At 46.8% G+C, this 20,542-nt stretch overlaps 9 protein-coding genes across 9 annotated transcripts; 4 read left to right on the top strand and 5 right to left on the bottom strand.

Annotated features, from left to right (window-relative positions):
• Positions 1–177: 177 nt before the first annotated feature.
• Positions 178–1,286, bottom strand: FVEG_04332 (hypothetical protein; the record flags this gene model as incomplete). The annotated part of the gene is made up of 2 exons (XM_018892127.1): positions 178–1,008; positions 1,134–1,286. The coding sequence occupies 2 exons, from the start codon at positions 1,284–1,286 to the stop codon at positions 178–180; spliced, it is 984 nt and encodes a 327-aa protein (XP_018748756.1).
• A 182-nt stretch (positions 1,287–1,468) lies between these two features.
• Positions 1,469–1,651, bottom strand: FVEG_15450 (hypothetical protein; the record flags this gene model as incomplete). The annotated part of the gene is made up of 1 exon (XM_018904577.1): positions 1,469–1,651. One exon carries the CDS (start codon positions 1,649–1,651, stop codon positions 1,469–1,471), a length of 183 nt encoding a protein of 60 aa, XP_018748755.1.
• Positions 1,652–2,578: 927 nt separating this feature from the next.
• FVEG_15449 (hypothetical protein) lies at positions 2,579–2,764 on the top strand (the record flags this gene model as incomplete). The annotated part of the gene is made up of 1 exon (XM_018904576.1): positions 2,579–2,764. One exon carries the CDS (start codon positions 2,579–2,581, stop codon positions 2,762–2,764), a length of 186 nt encoding a protein of 61 aa, XP_018748754.1.
• A 241-nt stretch (positions 2,765–3,005) lies between these two features.
• Positions 3,006–4,126, bottom strand: FVEG_04331 (hypothetical protein). Its single transcript, XM_018892126.1, has one exon. The coding sequence runs from the start codon at positions 3,841–3,843 to the stop codon at positions 3,106–3,108; it is 738 nt and encodes a 245-aa protein (XP_018748753.1). The 5' UTR covers positions 3,844–4,126; the 3' UTR covers positions 3,006–3,105.
• A 477-nt stretch (positions 4,127–4,603) lies between these two features.
• FVEG_04330 (hypothetical protein) lies at positions 4,604–6,172 on the top strand. Its single transcript, XM_018892125.1, has 2 exons — positions 4,604–5,410; positions 5,467–6,172. Exons 1-2 carry the CDS (start codon positions 4,844–4,846, stop codon positions 6,043–6,045), a joined length of 1,146 nt encoding a protein of 381 aa, XP_018748752.1. The 5' UTR covers positions 4,604–4,843; the 3' UTR covers positions 6,046–6,172.
• A 3,948-nt stretch (positions 6,173–10,120) lies between these two features.
• On the top strand, positions 10,121–11,689 carry FVEG_04329 (hypothetical protein; the record flags this gene model as incomplete). The annotated part of the gene is made up of 3 exons (XM_018892124.1): positions 10,121–10,714; positions 10,764–11,383; positions 11,434–11,689. The coding sequence occupies 3 exons, from the start codon at positions 10,121–10,123 to the stop codon at positions 11,687–11,689; spliced, it is 1,470 nt and encodes a 489-aa protein (XP_018748751.1).
• A 3-nt stretch (positions 11,690–11,692) lies between these two features.
• On the bottom strand, positions 11,693–13,735 carry FVEG_04328 (hypothetical protein; the record flags this gene model as incomplete). The annotated part of the gene is made up of 9 exons (XM_018892123.1): positions 11,693–12,483; positions 12,540–12,674; positions 12,727–12,921; positions 13,001–13,026; positions 13,096–13,148; positions 13,208–13,268; positions 13,329–13,435; positions 13,534–13,615; positions 13,666–13,735. The coding sequence occupies 9 exons, from the start codon at positions 13,733–13,735 to the stop codon at positions 11,860–11,862; spliced, it is 1,353 nt and encodes a 450-aa protein (XP_018748750.1). The 3' UTR covers positions 11,693–11,859.
• A 1,120-nt stretch (positions 13,736–14,855) lies between these two features.
• On the bottom strand, positions 14,856–17,004 carry FVEG_04327 (hypothetical protein). The gene has a single exon (XM_018892122.1). It carries the CDS (start codon positions 16,910–16,912, stop codon positions 14,924–14,926), a length of 1,989 nt encoding a protein of 662 aa, XP_018748749.1. The 5' UTR covers positions 16,913–17,004; the 3' UTR covers positions 14,856–14,923.
• Positions 17,005–19,113: 2,109 nt separating this feature from the next.
• FVEG_04326 (hypothetical protein) lies at positions 19,114–19,821 on the top strand. Its single transcript, XM_018892121.1, has 2 exons — positions 19,114–19,197; positions 19,261–19,821. The coding sequence occupies exon 2, from the start codon at positions 19,274–19,276 to the stop codon at positions 19,766–19,768; it is 495 nt and encodes a 164-aa protein (XP_018748748.1). The 5' UTR covers positions 19,114–19,197; positions 19,261–19,273; the 3' UTR covers positions 19,769–19,821.
• The last annotated feature ends 721 nt before the right edge of the window (positions 19,822–20,542 follow it).

Genomic DNA, 20,542 nt, shown 5'->3' with positions numbered 1-20,542 from the left:
CCATATCCAAAGAGGATATACAGAATATGTAGTTCGAAAGATCTACAAGGCTTTAAACTCTCAGCATTTTGCTGTAGCCATTGGTCAGTCATCACGGTATTGATGTCTAAGTTGTGGGCTAGAAGTGTTATTTGCAGTTGAGATTTGTGGCTGTGAGCTTATTCCAGCAGAGAGAACCTAGTGTCCGAGAGCAGGTACCTGGTAGTACTTATAGACAGAAGTAATGTTGCCTACAAAGTCCGATACTTTGTTGTAATACCGAAGCGTGCCACCAGGGGAGATGCTCGGGTCGGCCTGGGAAATCTTAGCTTGAAATCGGACCTTGAATGCAAGATATATTACCAGGCCATGATAAGTAATCATGTTTCCTCCGGGATCTCTAAAGCCTCGCAAATCAACCTCGTTGGTCTCGAGGTTGGAAGCAAAGATCCGCTTGACGTGATGGTAGATAGTACCGAATTCGCGACCAGTGGCGTTCTTCAGTGTCGCTGTCATGTCTTTCTTCACAAAGGTCTTCCAAGAAAACTCGACAGAGCCTTCGCCTCCACTCTTGCAAACCGCGCCGGTACAATTTGTCGGGGCAAGCGTGGGGAGATCGCTGCTGATATCGTAGCCAGGGTACATTGACTTGCAGTTTGAGAAACGGGGACCGGTCCACGAGGCATTGGCGACGGAAGCTGCGTGGCTGATCTTGAGCTCCGACTTGGTGCTGGTGCAGTTAAAAGACTTGCCAACATGTCGGAAAGGGTTGAATTTGCGACAAGCGTCGACGTCGCTGATGATGCCATCCTTAACCCCGTCTAACTCATCCCACAAGCTGAGTAATAGCACTGGGCTCGCAGTCGTGGGGTAACTGTTGAGTAGGCTCCATGTAGAATACCGCCAGATGGAATTGATGTAGAACTCGGCCCAGTTGATTGCTGGAGCAGCTGCGATGATCCTATCGTACGCCGAAGGATACTGTTGAGTAAGTTTGAGGCCTTGACGGCCACCTTGGGAGTAAGCATTCTAGTAGGAATATAATGGAGCTTTGCCTTAGAAGCTTTTGATCAGCTGCTTCGCAATACTAGCCTTTGGGGGGACTCTCAGTTAGTACTATTGTACGGAACAAGGTCAAGCTTGGTATTGTTTACCTCGTCATCCAGTGAAACTTGACCAAAGTTCTGCAGCGCGTTCGTGTTGATATTCCCAGGAGTTGTCAACAGCCATTCAGTTGGGCTAGCAGCCCCTGGGATACCAGTATCCGTCGTAACAGAAGCATAGCCATTTGCCACGGCGTTGGTCATGCCGGCATAAGTCAGTATATAGCGACCTGGGGTCCAGCCAGAACTTCAAAGTGACTGCAGTCTTCCATTGTAATTATCATCGCTGGGTAGCCAAGCTTCGGCGTGAAGGGTGTCGTTCTGGCCAGGGTGCGTATAGGTGACGGTGACGTGCAGAAGGTGACGTTCTGGACTTTCAAAGCTGGCTATGAGTAGGTCCAGCCGCGAGGGACGTCGAAGTTATAATTGGGTACAACATTCGCGTCGATGGAGAGGAACTCGGCCCCGAGAAGAGTTGGAATTGCGAAGGTTGAAGCTACGTAGCGGCTCGCAATGTCGGAGGAATCCAGCATGGCTTGGGGAAACTCGGTGAAACGAATGTAAGACATGATGGCGGAACTTGGACTTAAATAGCATTGCTGATACAAGGCGAGGCCTCTCAGCTTGTTGCAATGCTTTATGATGCCGATGATAGAGTCCACAAAAAATGGGACTGGTATTGAAGGTGGGTATCTTAAAATTCAAACTATCGTCGCCATTGAGAAGGGAAACTGCATTAACAAGATAATGTTTCCGAAGATTAATTCTCTGCCTTTTGATGGCATTGTTCGGCCGATCAGGGTTGTAGGGTATCGTATTGAATACGACAAATCCAGAGCACTTCTGTAATAGGTTAGGAATGATGATCTCCCCAGTCAAGTGCATCAGTGTTATGGGTCTGAATGTGTCACTGGTCTTGGTCCGACAATGGTGGTCGAACCGCATTGAATACGATGGCTAGACAAGCCATGGTATGTATGTTCAAACACTTCCCCAATTTCAGAGGCACTATCTTCTATATTTTCTTCATATAAGTAGACGATCTACAGACTTGTGTTCTTTCAACCGATGTCATCATAAACTTCTCACTTATCTCGTTTCGTCACTCCTTTATCCTCTTGTTCACCGATTCACTCTCTATTAGTTTTTCTATTCTACTCAGTCATTTCCTTCAATCGCCATGTCTCAGGAATGGAAGAATAGCCTGCTGGATTGTTCGCCTTAAGACTCTTGCTTATTGAGCACTTTCCTTCCATGCATCCGTACGTTTCCCTCCTTGAAACCCGACAAACGTTAGCTGACCAAACGCGATTAAGTCGTTGGGCGTACATCTCATCGCTTGCAGAATCCTTCTGCTGAACCCGAAAGTGTCAATTCGGACTGTGCATTGTTCTGTGGCATACAGTCCCTCACTGGCTACGGCTGGATGTTGGTTTACCTCCATTCTTCTGCTTTGTATTTGCGGCAGGAACCTAATTTCTAACAGCTTTAATGTGATGAAGCGTGGGGAGATCCGCGAGGCACGTGGTATCGAGGGTAGCGGCATGGGAGACTACTGTGCTTCGTTCTGGTGTCTTTGCTGTGCGCTGATCCAGCAGGAAAAGGAGGTCAACTCTCGACAGGTTGCAGGCTGCGAGACTGCTGGTTATCAGCCTATGAAGGATTGCATGCATATGCCTTGAGGATCTCATGCATGGTTGATGTTAATACCCTTCGTCGATTTAGTGTAGCAGCGTGAGCCTGATAAGGAGCTGCACTTGTAAAGAAAGTGTCTCATGTTATTAAGCGCCTCTTGATAAGAATAATTTACTCTTTACTGTCTGACTAGCTATAATGAAGAATTTTAATGTAATTTAAATACTATCTTTTAATCTTAAGTACAGAGCTGAAGTAAAAGCCTCAAGATATATATAGTTTATATATATCTCAATCTATCAGCTCTTGTGTCACTGTGCTTGGCATAAGTATGGCCTTATGGAAAGGTAAATCTTACAGGCAAGATGAATGGAACCATTTCACCACCCTACTGAGACCTTAAAGTTGCCAACTCCTCCTCAGTAACCTGGCCATCAAACTCCTGCATCTTAGGCAGTTCCTTCAATCCCTTCGCCGTCGCGGAAACACTTCGACTCAGAGGTGTTCCATACTTGAACATCCCTTCACTACCAGGGTTGAACCAATCCTTCTCGAGAAATTCGCGATCCAGAGTTCCAAGTTCCAAATGAAAAGTATCCCGCCAACCATCAGGTAATTTCCCATCAGCGCAGTATTCTGGCTCCAGTTTAAAATGGAAGCATAGCTGCGTTCCGCAACGACCACAGAAGCTGCGGGATACATCAGAACTGCATTTGACGGAGTGGAAGAAGCGCAACCAGGTTTTGGTCTCGCCTGTTGCGCGGAGGACATCCATGGCTGAGATGTATGGAGGACGGTCCGCATCTGCTTCCGCAGCGTCATAGCCATCTGCAAGGACATCTAGAATACGACCAGAAACGATATTTGATTCAGATGAGGGTGACATAGCGGAGACGGTGAGCATCGGCGCTGGGATGTCAAGTACGCCAACTGCAAGGAACGAGCCGCTCGATCTACGGCAGTCATTGCAGTGGCACGTCATGGCGACAGGGAGTTTGATACCCAAGGCTGCAGGCGCGAAAGGGTTCAATGGACGGTCTTCCAGTGCAGGGACGTTGATACGATAGCGGACGGCGCCGCAGGAGCAGCCACCGGTGACTTTGACAGGCTCATTGGAGAGAGGCATGTTGATTGAGAGTAGGAAGGTGGTTTTGGACTGTTGATTACAGATTCACGATGTAACATGCAGTCTTATACTCTCCTTCTGGCTATCTTTGGTGAATTCACGATAAATTCCCAAGCTGAAAACTGGCCAAGGCTCATGACGGTGAGGCGCTCTTGGCAGACATGGCGACTGGTGGACTGTTGTTCTTTTGCGAGAGTATTACCAGAACAACAAGACCCGTCTGCGGAGCTCGAAGTTCTGTTACGCCCCGTGATCGGGTAAAGTCACTGTCGTAGCTGCTTCAGGCATTGAGGTGTTTAAATTGACTGGATCGCTTGGGTTTGACATGGTTTTATTGCTGCCAAGCAATAACAGACCACTCAGGAGCCAGAGGGCGGTGTCCACAGGGCGCAACGAATTCCGCCGTGCTTATGCGCTACGAAACCGTGACAGAATACGAGCAATTGCCCGATCAAATTTCACGACGGCTCATCGGCTCGTGATGTCATTGTTCATCTACTGTAAACGTGGCGCTGAGAGGCTCAGACCAAGCTGATCGGTAGGCACGTACTGAAAGGGAAGCAAGCTTACTCCAATGGAGGAATTGTCATTGGTCGGTCGCCAAAGCTCGGTCTTTAACCCTGCTTTGCTATCGATAAGGATCAGGCCATGTTACCCTAAACTCAAAGACCGAGCTGGATCTGCAAAATGTGCCGTTTTTAAATTGCTCAGTCTCGAATATTTCGTCATCTTAAAACTACTCAATAGCTTTTGATAAATGAAAAGATTCCAATGTGACTTAGCTACGGGTTTTCATCGTGGCTGAGTATCATGACATGGGTTGCGTGTCCTTTCCTTGAATCATCAATCCCTCGAGGATTAATTTCAGTCTTTAGTTTCATCAGCAACATGATATTCAAATTCTCAATTCGTGCAACATAAATGGCATTGGTGCGAACGCAATTGTCTTTCTGTCCGATCCTACTACCCAGCATTATCTTCAATCCATCAAGCACACAATATGCGTTTTCTGGCTCTTCTCACCTTTCTCAAGACCTCAAGGGCCCTGCTTGTACCTTCTCCGCCAGGCCCCTATGATGTCGCCGTCAAAAACTTTGAGCTAGTCGATACAAACCGTATCGACACCTTTGCCCCCAAACCCAATGCCAAGCGCCGTCTCATGGTCTCGGCCTACCTCCCTATCGACGCCCAATACGGCTGTAAAGATGAGACTGTTCCGTATGTGCCTACCCTTACAGCAAAGGCCTATGGCAAGGTGGCTGAAACTCTTGGCCTGCCCGACAACATAGTCGAGGACTTTGAGATGGAGATCTGCAATATCTCAAGTGTCAAGCCAAAGAGGTTCCACAAGCCGAAGAAGGAATATCCCGTCGCGCTTTTCTCACCAGGTTATCAAGGTTCAAGGCTTGTGTACAGGGCCATGGCAAGGTCACTTGCAAGTCTTGGGTATATCATTCTAACCGTGGACCATACTTACGAAGCCTTTGTGGTCGAGTTCCCTGATGGGACGGCTGCAACTGCTGCTGAGTTTCCGGATAACCTGAACTCGACGTATCGACAGCTCGAGGTAAGTCCCCCCATCGTACTTCACATCAAGCGGACAACAATAACGTTAACCATTAGGTCCGAACTCAAGATGAGTCCTTTGTCATCTCTCAACTCTGCAACCATACGCTCGTGGAGCAGGTCTTCGGAGACTTCCCCGGTACCTTTAACCCTCACAAAGTTGCTGTATACGGGCATTCCTTCGGTGGATCAACTGCCGCCATCACAGCCCAGCGTGACCGTCGTGTGATTGGAGGTCTCAACTTTGACGGCCCAATGTACGGTTCCGTAGTTGAACAAGGCCTGAAGCGCACGCCTTACATACTTGTTGGAACAAACATGACGTCTGATCCGGTTCCTGGTTGGAATGCATTCTACGATAAGATCGATGCTCCCAAGATGGAGGTGGTGGTGATGCACACGCGTCACTATGCATTCACAGATGTTCCGTTGCTTTTGACCGAGTTCAAGATTCCGCCCGAGTCAGAAGCTATGGTGCATGAGGTATTTGGGACACTTAGTGGAAGAAAGGTTGAGAAGGCGGCGAATGAGATTATGGTGGGGTTCTTGGACCTGGTGTTCAAGAAAAATATCAAGAAGCTCAACGCTATCGGCAACAATGACGGTATCAATGTTCTTCAGCGTGATCTTGCATAAGTAGTGAGAAACTGAGCTTACTAGTCGTGACAGTTCAGCGGGGGCTGCATGGTTGAGAATGTCCGGGCAAGGAGACTAAGCAGCTATGACTTCTACATTTTATAGCTAATTGGAATGTAATCGTGATATTCAAGTTTGCAATCTGCCTAGCTTGACCTGTCTATCTAAAATAGGTAGCGACCGGTAAAGTAGGATAATAAGATATTGTGAGATTAACTAGAAAGTCGTCAGGTAATTGTCTTCTTCAAGACTTAGTATAAAAACTTACCAGTCCTTTCCGTCATTGGGGTCAAGGTAGAGCCACCAATCGCCATGATTTTGTTCGCTGCCATGTTCGCAACCATGCATTTCGATTTGCACGTAGTTCATACAGTCGTTAATGTCAAACCTCATTCCCTGTTGTTTTCCATTGTATTTGATCTTCCAGTCGACATGACGACGGAAAGTTCCCGGCAAACAACCCGATTTTTCACTCCCTGGCCAGAAGTTCGATCCTCCTGCCGGCCCTTTACATATCTCCCAGGCAGTGTTGTAGTAGCCATTATGGTCCTCAAATTCTGTGATTTGCCACCACGTTGGGCCCGAGCTATAACATCCTAAAGCAATTACTGCAGGTAGGGAAGTAAAAGCCGCGAGCGACAACTGCACGACTTTGTTTGAAGAGGGAATCATAATGAGAAGATGAGAAGGTGTTGGCAGTTGCAAAAGTTTAGTGTGATGTGTGAGGCTGGGTATCGAGGTTATGCTGATGCAGTTTAACAAGTGGACTTCGACCGACTTTTATGTATCTTGGTTTTGTTACTCTAGTGTGCTTTTATGTAAAAACACTAGTCTACGGCTTGTAGTTGTGCGGACACTCCCTTACTAGGAAAAGGTGAGACCGAGGCAATGCTTCCAACAAATCCATGAGTGATGATCACTTGGTATGATGAGCCACCTCGTATTTCCAATGCAGCTCTATTCTTGGCAATAAAGAGCTAAATTCTTACGCAATGGATCCTTCAGCTCGGTTGGAATCTATTGTCCATTCACGCCCTCCTTCGATCGTCGGGTGTGTATCTCTTGACGCGGTACAAGACTGCAAGCAGGTCTCTTTCTTACTCAACCTCACATGCAAAAGACCACAAAGAATTTGCCTGAGTAAGCTCAGGAAAGGCTATCATTCCTTCGTAACTAGGCTACCTCTATTACAGTTTAGCTATCTCGTGTGGCTGGCTTAATTGGCTGTTGACCTTCTACAGAGGATAAATGACGTGTATATCGGCTAATCGGCTTCTTTAAATTTGGATTGCCCCTTGTCTTGTCGCAAGGGTATTGCCATTTCGTGCCCTTTATAGAGATACATTATTGGTGGGACGGAAATGTTTATCCTAACGAACAAACCAGAATTGCTTATTTACTTATATAGTTATCTCTTTAGTATCTAGAAGTTGCTGTGGGACTGTGTGCTTATTTTGCTATAGTAATAACATTACTAACAGTAGCATACTGAGGCTATTCTGGTATCTTTATTGACTTTTAGTTTATTATAAACCATGAATTTTGTCTAGTATATTGATATCTCAAAGTTGACTTTTGAGCTATTCCGAGACGCCTTGCGATAGTCGCTTTGACGCGGCTAGGGGACTAGCCCCAGGGAACAAAAGATCCTCACGTAAGCTTTCTGAGATCTGCATGCTAGCTCCAGGGGCAAGGGTATATACTTGGCATATGATTGCAGTTTTCGTGATCCCTGCCTTGCGGCTCATATGCTTTGTCCGTTCGGAACTTTGTCCAATGACAGCGATGGGAGTTTTGGGGCAGCTAGGAGGCAAGAGATTCTCACGTAACCTTTCGGGAATACAGTGCATATGTATGCCTGCTGAAGGGGAGCAAAGGTATATTTTCGGCGCATGACTACAGTATCGGCAAGCCGTATCAAGTCAATCAAGGGTCTTTATGACAGTCCGTGCTTTCTGACACTCCTTCCATTCTGACAACCAGACGGCAATGTAGAGTGTGTGATTGGTTTAGAAGGTACTCAAAATTGATCAAGTAACTGTCAATTTTGTAATCAACAGGGTCTCAGAAAATAAGAAGTTTTAGAAAGACTTTCAGTTGACTTTTTGTAAGCTCATAATTTCGTTCAGTGACATCATCTTATCATAAACGGATTGCACAGCCATGCCTTACCTATCTAATACGACTTTATTGACCTTGTAAGTGAAATAACTTATATATAAGCTAGGCTCTTCTATATGTGTCACTAACTGTCCTCTATTAAGTTCTGCTCGAAGAACAAGAAGACCTAGCTACTAGTATCTCTTTTCCTACACAAGCTGTCACAATCATCGCTATCTCTACCTTCCCTTCAAATTCATTAAACCCTCGTTCTTAAATATGTTTTCCAAACTTCAGTTTTGGGTTATTGCCTACCTAGCCGCAGCGATCCCAGCAACGTCTGCCCTTGGCTGTTATAGCAAAGGTCCTACCTGGGACCAGGTCAATGTGCAACGTGGCAACAAGGGATTTCCAGTTTTAGCTGCTGATATTTGTGGCAATGGAGGGGGGGCTGGCGACTATCCGCCTAACTACGAAGTTGAAGGCTGCCTTGTAGGGGGCGACGTTCACGCCAATTACAAGATTAAGAATAACCTCAACGCTTACTCGGAATTGAGCTATTCCAAGTGTATCGATAATGTCCTGACTGAGATGTTTGGCTGTTCTCACGGTAGTGAACAGAATAATTATGGCTTTTTCTTCTACCTCGATCCCAATAGTGGTGGCAAATGGTATATTCCCTCTAGACTCTGATAGAAGCAAGACTGACCACTTCTAGTTAATGGAAGCTATATACAGGACTGTGGATTATGGCATTTCTTCTGCTTAGAGTTGTCCAGAGGCAGTGTCTTTTATATTACAGAGGAGGATGTATGGCATATACTTATATATATATTCTCTATACTATTCTATCTCTTAAATCGCAATGCAATTCCTAGCACGAACTTCCCCTCTCTCTTGACTCTCTCAGCAACAGTGAGTGAGAACATCACATCATAAGAGATATGCGAACATGGGGCTCGCCAATTGTTCAATAATGTTAGTTGATGGTGATAGTTCCCTATGGACTACGAGGAGGCGCAGCGACGCGGCGAAAGCCACCAGATTCTACTAAGATGAGGATCTGTATGACTACCCAGCTCTCGCTGAGTATACAAGCGAGACGTTCAAACGCGAAGCCGCCATATACAATGCCTTCGGCGCGTACGCGCATATCCTAAAAATCATTTGTTGCATATCTGCCCGCTACAGAGCGCGAAGGGTCGGAACACAAAGGTGAGGGGAAGCGAGAAGCCTGGGCATTGAAACTGGAACGAGGCCCCCACGGCAACCCTCCGTCACTTCAAGGCGATGCGCTACCTGTGGCCTAGTGCCTGAAGATGTTATTGGACCTTGCGGACACTCTGCAGTATGTGCATAGCCGGAGGGTAATTTGCGGCGATACTTCGACGCGGAAAGCTCTTCTCTTTGACGACCACCACATCGAACTCAGTGACTTTGCCAGCCTCAGTCTACGTGATGTAAATCCAGACCTGCTCTTTGCCTGTGAGACTCGGTACTGGATTCCTACGATAGAACCCCAAGCCCAGAAGGAAGCAGATTTGAGAAGGAAATGTTTGTACTGGGCACTGGTATCCGTGAGATTAGCAACTTGGCCTGATTGAGCTAAGCGACGATGGTGATCGGGTTGTGGACAAAGGTGTTGGAACTAGGTTCTGTTCCACTCAGTTCATCCAACGAGAACACCCGCTGCAAGGTTCTCGAAGCCACTTTAGAACTGACCATCCAATCACGACTATGATATTCCGGATCTCTCACGGACCCGTCTCGGTATTTTAAAGAATTCCGTCGGCAAAGTGACCCCCACTATTCCGATAGTCTAACCCCGATCCTGATGCCCCATCTGTTCCCGATGGATACCCCGCTGCACTAGGTCCCGATGCCCCACGGGGAAGATCTGGAGTCCTGGAGCTATAAGAAGTTGGCATCTCTAATGGCTTGACAAGAGACGTATCTTCCGTGGACCGACGCAGTGATGTATATCGCGAATTATCTAAATATACCATTATTGGCCGGCGCCTTTCTGGCCGGCATCGTTCTCTATACCTTGGTCAACGCCTTCAAGTCTCCTCTCGGCGGACTGCCTGGGCCTTGGTACACTCATTTCACTCACCTCATCCTTAAATATCATATTCTCTCTGGCAACCGCGTTCATTACATCCACTCATTGCACCAGCGATATGGACCAGTCGTTCGCGTTTCGCCAGGAGAGGTTGCTGTCAGCGACCTTGAAGCATTTTCCAAAGTCCATAAGATCGGTTCTGGCTTTCTCAAGTCAGGTTGGTACGATGGCATAACTCCCAACCGAGAACCGGGTATCTTTGTAATGAGAGATCCTCACCAGCACGCTGCACGAAGACGATTGTTTGCGCGTGCTTTCAGTGTGAGCTCGTTGTTGAGCAATTGGGAGTCGGAAATCCGACAAAAGACTGAGCTTGCGGTGAATAACATCAAGCGAGATGCTCAGAGCACTGGGGCGGATGTGTTCAAGTGGTGGACTCTTATGGCAACAGATGTCATCGCTCATCTTTCCTTTGGAGAGTCGTTCCGAATGCTGGAGCTGGGCAAGGTAAGTCATTGCCCAGACCTTTTCAACTGTACTGATCTAGCAACTCTAGCAAACCCCCTATATCGACGCAATTCAGTCCTCACTTCTCATGAGTGCCCTCCGCGCCGAACTGTCATGGATCTATCCACTTCTCAAGCGCTTGCCATTCCAGGGCTTGAAAAAGCTGCTCAATGCCGACAGCATCGTGTTTGAGCATGGCTCTATTGCTGTCCGAAACATGCAGAGCGCAGGAGACGGCCTCAGCAAAGCCAATTTGTTCAGCCAAATGCTTGCTGAGTCTGACAGTCAGGAAAAGACTAGTCTCTCGACTTCCAGCGTGCAGGCGGAAGCAAGCAATCTCATCGTTGCTGGATCGGATACTACGGCTGTGACCTTGACGTATCTTATCTGGGCCGTTCTCAAACAACCCCAGCTTCAAGCTGAACTGGAACGTGAGATATCAGAACTCAGTGATGAGCTGACCTTTGACGAACTGAAGAGTGCTCCGCTACTCAACAGTGTGATTGAAGAGACACTTCGCCTGTATGGCGCAGCCCCTGGTGCTCTTCCGCGTGTCGTACCTGGAAAGGGTCTTGATGTTTGCGGTCATTATATCCCTCCCGGCACTATCGTCAGCACTCAGGCATTTACACTGCACCGCAACGAAAACATTTTTGAGGATGCACAGAGGTAAGGTTATTCCCATTTACTTGGATCACACGCTAACATAGCTATTGCAGATTCAATGGTCATCGTTTTATGGATAAATCCACACTCACAGCAGCACAAAAGGCTGCCTTTTCTCCGTTTGGCGCTGGATCACGAATCTGCATTGGTCTGCACTTGGCTTGGATGGAGCTACGACTTGGTGCCGCTCTATTCTTCCGTGAATGTTGTGGAGCTTCACTAAGCCCTGAGATGACTGAAGCCATGATGGACATGGAGAATAGATTCTTGATTGCACCCAAGGGGCACAAGTGCGTCGTCAAGCTGTGATGATGGAACTAGGAGAATAGATTGCGTTCTAGGACTTGAATGAATACGTCAGTACTTGTGACATAGCCTGTCCAGGCTGTTGATGTGCTGCCTATGATTGAGGGTCAGGGCGTTAAGCTTGTGGTACCTATAGGGGAAGAACCGCGCCACTGAAGTCGCTCTCATGCGGATCAGATACTTCTCACGTGTTCGTCGGTACCCTTTTTGTCAACCCTGGCCGTGTCGCCAGACTCAGTCTCACTCGCTGGGCCAAGACTCTCGGGTTCAGCCAGACGCATCTCAAGGTCCGGATGCTTGACCTTCCACCTCTTCATGTACCAGACTCCTCCCATCAAGATTGCCCACATGGTGAACTCAAACGCTGTGGCCGCTGGGTATCCATTTAGGAAGCGCGGGGCTTCCACTGTTGGAAATATGAAGAGCGGGATCCAGATCTGATTAAAAAGGCCCAGTGTCATAATAGATGAAATTATGAGTCCACGTTCGCCGTAGTTCTCCTTCAAGGTCGAGTTGACCCACGAGTACAGAATGGGCGACGACATGCTAGAAAAACCATCGAAGTAAAAGGCGACAAACTTCAAGACATCAGGCACAATCCCTATAGATAACACAATGCAGGCGAAGAAGACGAATGATACTTGGAACGTCCAGAGTCCTCGAAGACTGAGACATCCAGCCAATGTTGTGCCAAGCCAGGAAGACATGGCGCGAAGTAAGTCGATAAACGTTGGGAGGATATTGACAAGTTCGATTGAGTAGCCAGCGTGACGGAGCCAGAGGGCCATGTAAACTGTCTGTTTTAGATGTCAGTCGTGCACCGACTCTTAATGATGATAAGGGTCAGACTCACCCAGTAATGTGCCTGACACAAGAAGATGTAGCACGAGACGCAAACCCACCACATGGGACGGCTCAAGGTGTAATTGGGTGTTTTCAATGTGATCCCCTGCTTCTCAACGGCGGGGTTGCGCTTGAGAGTGAGAAACTGCCTCGGTCATGTACCACCTCCTGGGCGATGTTGGCAACCCTGGCCAGACGACGAATCCTAGAAAGGCGAGGGGTAATGTGATTATACCTTGCACAATGAACAGCCATCGCCAATCAACGCGCCCAAGAACGCCATTGAGGTTTCGGTATGCAGCAGCTTGGAGATAGCCCGAGAACATGGAGCCGAGTGATTTGCCCATGAACCAGACACCCGTTCCTTTGAAGAGTTCTTCATTCTTGAACCACTAGCCGACTGATTTGATAATTGTTAGTACATAAACCGGTGACAGCTGTCAGGATGGTAGTCACTGTCTAATCACTTACGTATGAGATGAGTGCCGCCAAGTAAGCTGGCCTCGAGGAATCCAGTCAGGGCCCCCAAGGATAGAGTTGCCAGCTGTGCTTGGTCTCAGACTGACAAAAGGCGATGACGGCCCAAAGTATCTGGAGTGAAGGAAGCAGGAGTGGTGCACTGCCATGGTTAGATTCGTCCATTCATATAATTGGCGCAGGTCGTTGTCTATGACTTACAGCTTGCCCTTCGTTTGTAGCGTCATAAGTGGGATCTGACCCAAGACGTACGCCGCATTATCTGCATAGAAACATTTTCCAGATCAGCCATATCCCCTGGGTACTGCTACATAGGCTTTACAAGCGACGACATAGGAGTTCAACTCATTTCCAAATGCATTGAGGTCTTCTCTCATACCAGAGACATATGCGTTGGTGATGTCTTGTTGTCCAAGGAACTTGGACAAACTGTCAGTATAATGCTACGTGCGGGTGACAGTCGGGACTGATGCGGCAAAAGACTAGTAGTAGTTAGTATGTGGCAGGAACCTCGTGATTTGTGAGACTTACAGCTTAGAGGGCTGAAGACCAGGGTGGCCGAGCCAAGCTTGCGGAGAAGCTTTCTTTCTTCTTTGTGGTACTCCGACGCTGCAAGATTCTCAGCCTATTTGCTGCAAGGCCGGATATGAAGAACGCACGGTACCAGTCAAACATGGATACCACAACGGCTCTAACTTTATTGCTCTTCAAGGCTGCGATGACCCCCATTTTCGACTAACATATGATGGGTAATCTGGTCAAGCAGTGTGTCAATCGGGAGCTGCAGCTAGCCGCGAAGAGATGAAATGCATTACTTGAGCACATTCTTATGCCATCACCTATATACGTGAGAATTGCCGGAATCTCGCATTTATCTGCAAGTATGGCGAGCTTATCCGCCGAGGCGTAGTATCGACGTGGTTTATGCTTGTCGCGCCTGTTCTCGGTCCTTGATGCCTGATTTGGATGCCGGATGAGCAGGATGATATATCTCACACAATACAATACTATTTAAAAGATCCGCGTGCAAACAGTATAGTGCATGCCAATAGCACTATCTGTAGAGGACGGGGAAAGTATCTTTGTTGATCGAATCGCAACATCTCCTCCACTTAAAATACTACCACATCTGGACAACGATATGCAGCTCTGCGTCCGAATGTGGAGACGCTGCAGTCCTCTTATCTATTGCGACATCTCCAGGTAATATGGCGTAAGATATATCAAGACTGAGCCAGGTAAGGTTTATTTAAACAGAAAATTGACTAAAATTTATATAACAATCTTATCAAGCGATAGGAATAATCTATAAATACTACTGTATCTATACTACTTACTAGTAAGTATAGTATTATTCTATAGTAAAATACTAGGAACTATATATTTAAGAGTAAGGCGCTTACTAATATGAGTGATAAAGTGAAGGAAAGAATTACTAGTAATTAAGCGCTGTCTATTACTGGCGAGAGTAAGCTACTAGTAACTCTACCCTTGTGAATACTGGTAATAAATTGTGACTGGTAATAGCAAGGCTGTGATTGCTAGTAATGATGCCTTGGCTGCAATGTAAGGAGCTTACTTTACTGGTAATTTATATAGCCGCTGCTGAACTCTAATAAGTAACTGATAAGAGGCCTAAACGTAGCAGGCAGCAGAGCGCCTCAGGGTTTACGAGCACTGTAGGCCTAAACTGAAAATAAGCTACTAGTAAAGAGCATTAAAATTAACACTGCTAGTAAGTAAATAAAAAACTTAAGCATTAATTCTAAATTGCCTAATATATAATCCAAAGTTTTAAAAGAAAGAATATACTTTATTATTAAGTATATTTATTTTCTACTTACTTTAGTCTTAGTGTAACTTGATATAAGCCTTTAAGCTATGTTTTAATAAGATAAATTTTCAAGTATAAAAAATCTAGTAAATATAGAATTCCTCTTCCACAGGGCTATTTTCAAGGTACTCGCCTTGCATAATCCCATCGACATACGCATCCCCACAAAAGTAGAATCCTCCATCGCGCCGCAGTCGCAAGATAATAGGCGAACTCACGCCCCAGATTAGAGAGACGATATCTCCCACCTTGATGCCCACATGGCCAAGCCCCAGCATTCCTTTACTTGTCTTGAACAGTGTCCGATTCCTGTTCCCACGTGACAAGCTCTCTCTCCAAGTAGTCGCAAACCATGTAACCTGCTGGTCATTGAGAGCCCCAGAGTTGGAGCTGAAGTTGCTGTAGAGAGGACCGTGGCGGATAAATTCGATTTCCTGGTCTGTTAAACTCCCAGCGTCTATATTTTCCAACCGTAGTATTTTGCGGCGAAGCGTACACGTCCCTTCGATAATAGAAGTACGTTCCTGTGGAGGAATACGCGTTAGTCTGGCTGGCGTGTTGCGCGTGATGGTCCGCCAGATATAGTCCTCCCCGGGACCAGATTCTGACCCCAACCCGGTGAAGGTAGCAATGGACCGAAACCAGTTGTCTGGATCTTGAAGCTCGGACGGTTCATAAGGAGTTGTTTGAACCCACTCTGGCGGGTGCATGACGTGTGTTATCTCATCCACTCGGCAACCGAAGCGGTGAAGGACTTTGGCATCTCCTTGACCACTCAACGCCCGTCCTCGCCCCGACAACCTGCCGGTAGCCTTGTGTATTCCGTAATGATTGATACGGTCAGTTCGAACACCCCACATTCCAATCTCGCACCAGTCAGGAACCCATGTAGGTAAATGCCCAGTTGGCTTCCCAGGATTGCAGAAATCCAAGTCAAAGGAGGCGTGGTCGTCACCTTCAGAGGAAATCATAGCTCTGGTTAAAATCGTGAAGACTTCGGCAACTGACTTGGTATAGTCCACGTGTATGCCTCGAGCTTGTCCTCCCGTTAGTATGCCGAGCAGCCCGAAGAGGATGTCTCTAGGATCAGTTGCACTATAGTGCGGGCGTCCTGGTGCAGCTCCAGTCTCCCAGAGAACGTCTACTAAACGTATGGGTTGCACAGCAGGAATTTGTCGCAGATGATGCCGTATATGCAAGGACTTTATCTCGTAAAGATTGGCCGGCAAACTATTGCAAAAACCATACCATTCTGGGTGCATGCGACGCAAACCTGAGCGTATGCAATACCATATAGCTTTAAACGTTGCGTCAAAGAGTTCAAGCGACACGCTCTTTGTGCCCACAACAACAAGTGCTTCTTTCGCTAGAGCCAGTTCTTGAATAATCCATATTCGGTGCCAGTAGTCCCTCTGCAAAATGTTACTTATACCAGTTATCAAAGGGGATGGCACCAGTAGAGCATCCTCATTCAAAAGGTCGCAGAAAAAGGGCCCTAATTTCGACTCCGAAGCCATGTCTCCCTCGGTCTCTTGGGGGCGGAACTTCTGCTTGATATAGGAGTCTATCTCCTGTCTTATCGCCATCTTGTTCCATAAGTTCGCGATATCGAAAGTCTGCGCCTTAGGTCCAACTCGGGAGATAAAGTCCATCGTTAAATCGCTCTCAGTGGTTCCCATTCCCAGCCACAGATAAACAATCTTTGCGCGACTGAAGATTTCTCGCATTTCCATAATTTGCCAAGATTTTTCGAGGTCGTTCGACTGTTCAATACAGATCGCATCAATCCAGAGCCAGGACTCGATCCCATCTCGCCGGAATTGCCGCAAAGCCTCATGTAAGTTTTGGGTAATTTTGAATTGACACCCATTCACCTTGATCTCCACAGGACTTGTAGTGGTTCCCCAGGTATATGAGACTGCTGCGTATGAGATGTTGTCATTCAGCGATACATGTTGCAGTTCCAGTGAGATCGGTTCGCCGTCTTCAACCGGCCCTGCGGCAGCACAAGCGAATCGGAGGACCCTGATCTCGCGAGCTTCCTGACTTAAGGGGCTGTGATTGAACATCATGGTCCTTTAGAAACAATGAGTGAATTTTCTTGAAAAATGAACTCTCGATCTGAGGTTGCTGATGCAGGAGGCAGCCATGAGGTTGATCCAAATCGCGCATTAGGCAGCAAAGTCTGTTGGGTCAGTCTGAGCACATGATGTACAATGTGCTGTGCCACCCTATCCCCACTTGGGCGCTTATGGGTAGGTTATATTTAGAGCAAGCAGCTGTCAAATCAGACCAGGCTATTATTAGTTCGAACCCCACCTGGTCATAAGCACGCAAAGAGACAACTTCTACCATTTCAGCGAAATAAGTTCTTCTGGGCCCTATAGAGTGCTTAAAAAGCCCGTCCTGGCAGATGCAGGTAAAGATCCGAGGCATAGAGTAGACTTTTAAATGAAACCGTTTTTAGCCGCCTGCAACAAAAAATGGGGCCTTGCAATGCCTACCACGTTATCAATCATGGTATCCATTATGGTAACTACTGCAATGGGTACCTTAGAAATTCTACAGGAATAATTAAAGAGGATAATCAAAAGCCCGGTTATTTTACTATATATCTCTTAATCAGCCATAACCATTAACGCGGCCTGCTTAACAACTGCTATAACAACCACTATTATAGCCACAGCCACAGCCACAGCCTCTACTGCTTTATAAACTACATGTCGATAACATACTATACCCCTTAGCATTTCTATATAGACCCTCTTTTCTGCAGTATTAATCTCTTTCCCTGACTCTCTAACCTGCATTATGTATTTCATAGCCTAAATAAGTTCTATAGAGTACTTACTATAGATATTATCTATAAGTTTATCTAAAGTCCTAGAGAATGCATATAAGTTTTAACTTATAGAAAGTAAATCAATTATAATTTAACTTTTCTATTTGTTCAGGGTGGCTACCTAGTACCTGCATAATCCACTCTACTTTTACAGTCATTCTACATTCAATTTTGGCTGTAGTACGGCTCTTCAGGCCTCAGACCTGCAAGACGACATTTGTCGATCGAGTGTCTATGATTCTGCGAGTAAACGCAGTCCAAATTGCCTCTGGAAGGTATTGACTGATTTAATGGTGATGCTAACCCACGTCCTTGAAATCATATTCCCGTTAAAGGGTCTCTCTGCTGCTAAGCAAAACATCGATGTTGAAGAGTCTGTCAGAATCGCAGAATGTAAGAGTGCTATGAATCGGTGGTTCAGTCATGCCTCAATGGCATTTCCGCCCCTCAAGCAGCCAAATTCTATCGCGGAACAAAGGCCAACTCTTCGTAAATCTGTTGGCCTGCATATTGGTATTCTATACATTTATTACTGGTAGGTATCCCCTCCTCTTGCCATTGGCTGTGTATTTCTTTCGGCTGCTGCTGACGCTGAGACAGTCACTCAAGAATGGCCTTGCAGCACTGCAAACTATCTTCCTATCTGAGGTCTGCCACCGATCAGAGGGGAGAGCCAACTGCGCTGCTCACGATTCGAGACAATCTGCAAGATGCAGTGTCAAGCATGTCACAGTTATTCAGTAACCTGAATAGGCTTCGACTCGTACTGTGGTTACCTGTCAGCGCGTAAGTCAGGATTGATGCACTAGCTGTATTTCGACGCTTGTTGATGTATCTCAATGCAGAATTGGATGTATGGCGATACCACTTGCACTCGGCGTTGTTACCGCGAAATTGGAAACGGTCAATGCTCCCTCTACGCGAACTCACTCTTCGGGTACCGGTTCGGAATAGAACAGCCTGATTGCTTTTAACGAAGCCTTGAGCTCCTTCTATCCTCAATATGACGACGTCGAGCTGATAAAGGCAGCCGTCAGACAAGCAGCAGACCAAGTCGAGACTGTATCCCAAGCGCCCACGGATGTGGCACCGTGAAGTGGCCTATGTACATAAGACATACGCACATACTGGCTCAGAGCTCAGACTAGTGTTTGTGTTTCAGGATGAAATTAGTTCAACTATCCATGCAAAACGCAGCAATAAATTAAACAGGATTGACTTACAGTATTTGTAGAACAGCGATCGGATCCACGGCACACTACACTGAACTACCGATATATTAAGCTTACGCTAGACAAGGGAAAATGAAATCATATCCTACGATCCACAGGGCTGTAGCGAACAAACTTCGCGGTTTACAGGGATACAAACCTTCTCGCAAGAAGTATAAATAATAGTGATTCCGCATTCAGTCTTCTGCTCGTTAGTTGACAAGTCATCAAAGACATATTCCATCATAAGGCCTACTGGCAACAGCAAGCGCTCGTACTCTTCACAGGATCAGAGATAGCCAAGGTAATTCGACTAGTTCAATCTAGCGACATAAGCAATAGGAATCCCATACTAACAATGCAGCAGCCTTGCATCAATCATGCTCGCCAAAGCCGGCCTCCTCATCGCAGTCGCATGCAATGCATGGGCATCGCCGTACGTCGTCACAAACCCAAAAGATCTAAAGAACGACTGGCACAGCAATGACTACACCGGAACCCGCGGCAAGGACCAGATGATCCATTGGCAGTTCACTCTCGAAGGCCACAACGCTGTCCCTGATCCAGGCGACTTTTCAACCTTCTGCAAAGGCGTGCAGAACGGGGAGCTGTGCGGCGAACCTTGCACCAAGCCCGGGGCCTTTGTGAAATGCAAAAACGAAGCATACGAGGCGCGTCAGTGGTTCAACGATTATGGCACTACTGTTGAAGTGCGTCGCACTACGTTCCCTGATGCTGGGAAGAAGGTCATTACCAGTGCCATGGCCAACATCACTGAGCAAGACGTGGTTGGCACGGTGCATTACAAGCTGAAGTTTGGGGGTTTCCAGAAGCAATTCATTGACATATTCAATCCTCCGTCGACAAAGATTTAGGTATAACATATTTTAAATTCCTATAGCCTACTATTGTAGCCAATTATCTTCACTTCTTATCATTATACAAAAATATTAACCAGTCGCAGATGCGAAGTTACTTGGTAAAGCAATCCAATCCAAATGGCTTCTTGGCCACTTTCTGTGGCTGAAACAATGTCCGTCGGGATGTGGAGGGGCGCCAACCTTGGGATCGGCCTGTGTCTTTACCGCGAGGATGCCCACGACTTCTTATTCAAATCATCCGGTCAAACGCCTAACTTATTTCCGCGAGTAAAAGCACTATTCCTTTTCTTCGATATTCTCATGTCCAGCTCTTGACTTCGGCTGCGGAACGGCTGTGACTCGTGACAGAGCAGATAGGCCCTGCAGCTAAGGTATGACGTTTCGGACGGACACTACATATCATTCTGATGATAATGAAGACATCATCTTCAAAGACACTCCCGCTCATGACCAGATCACGGCACCCTATCCTCTTCGGCATTACAGGTGAGCCAGACTGTCCCTACCGTTCCTTTCCCAATTAGTTCAACACCAAAAGCATCGCGGCAGATACTTCGACCTGCCTGAGCGACGAGACTGCGGCCCAGACAATGCATGCTGTAGTTAATGGCTACAACGAAGTCATTAAAAGTTGAGTGTGCATGTGCACCTCGAGTCACATTCTCCTTTTGCAGATCAAATTTGCAGTCTGATCAAAATGCAACGTTGCGCTCAAATCTCGATCGACAAGTCCCCGCATCTCATCAGGGGTAGGCGCTACGTCCGTCA

The sequence above is a fragment of the Fusarium verticillioides genome, chromosome 4 (assembly GCF_000149555.1).
Source record: "Fusarium verticillioides 7600 chromosome 4, whole genome shotgun sequence".
NCBI lineage: Eukaryota > Fungi > Ascomycota > Sordariomycetes > Hypocreales > Nectriaceae > Fusarium > Fusarium verticillioides.
This window is presented reverse-complemented; position numbering and strand designations above follow the sequence as displayed.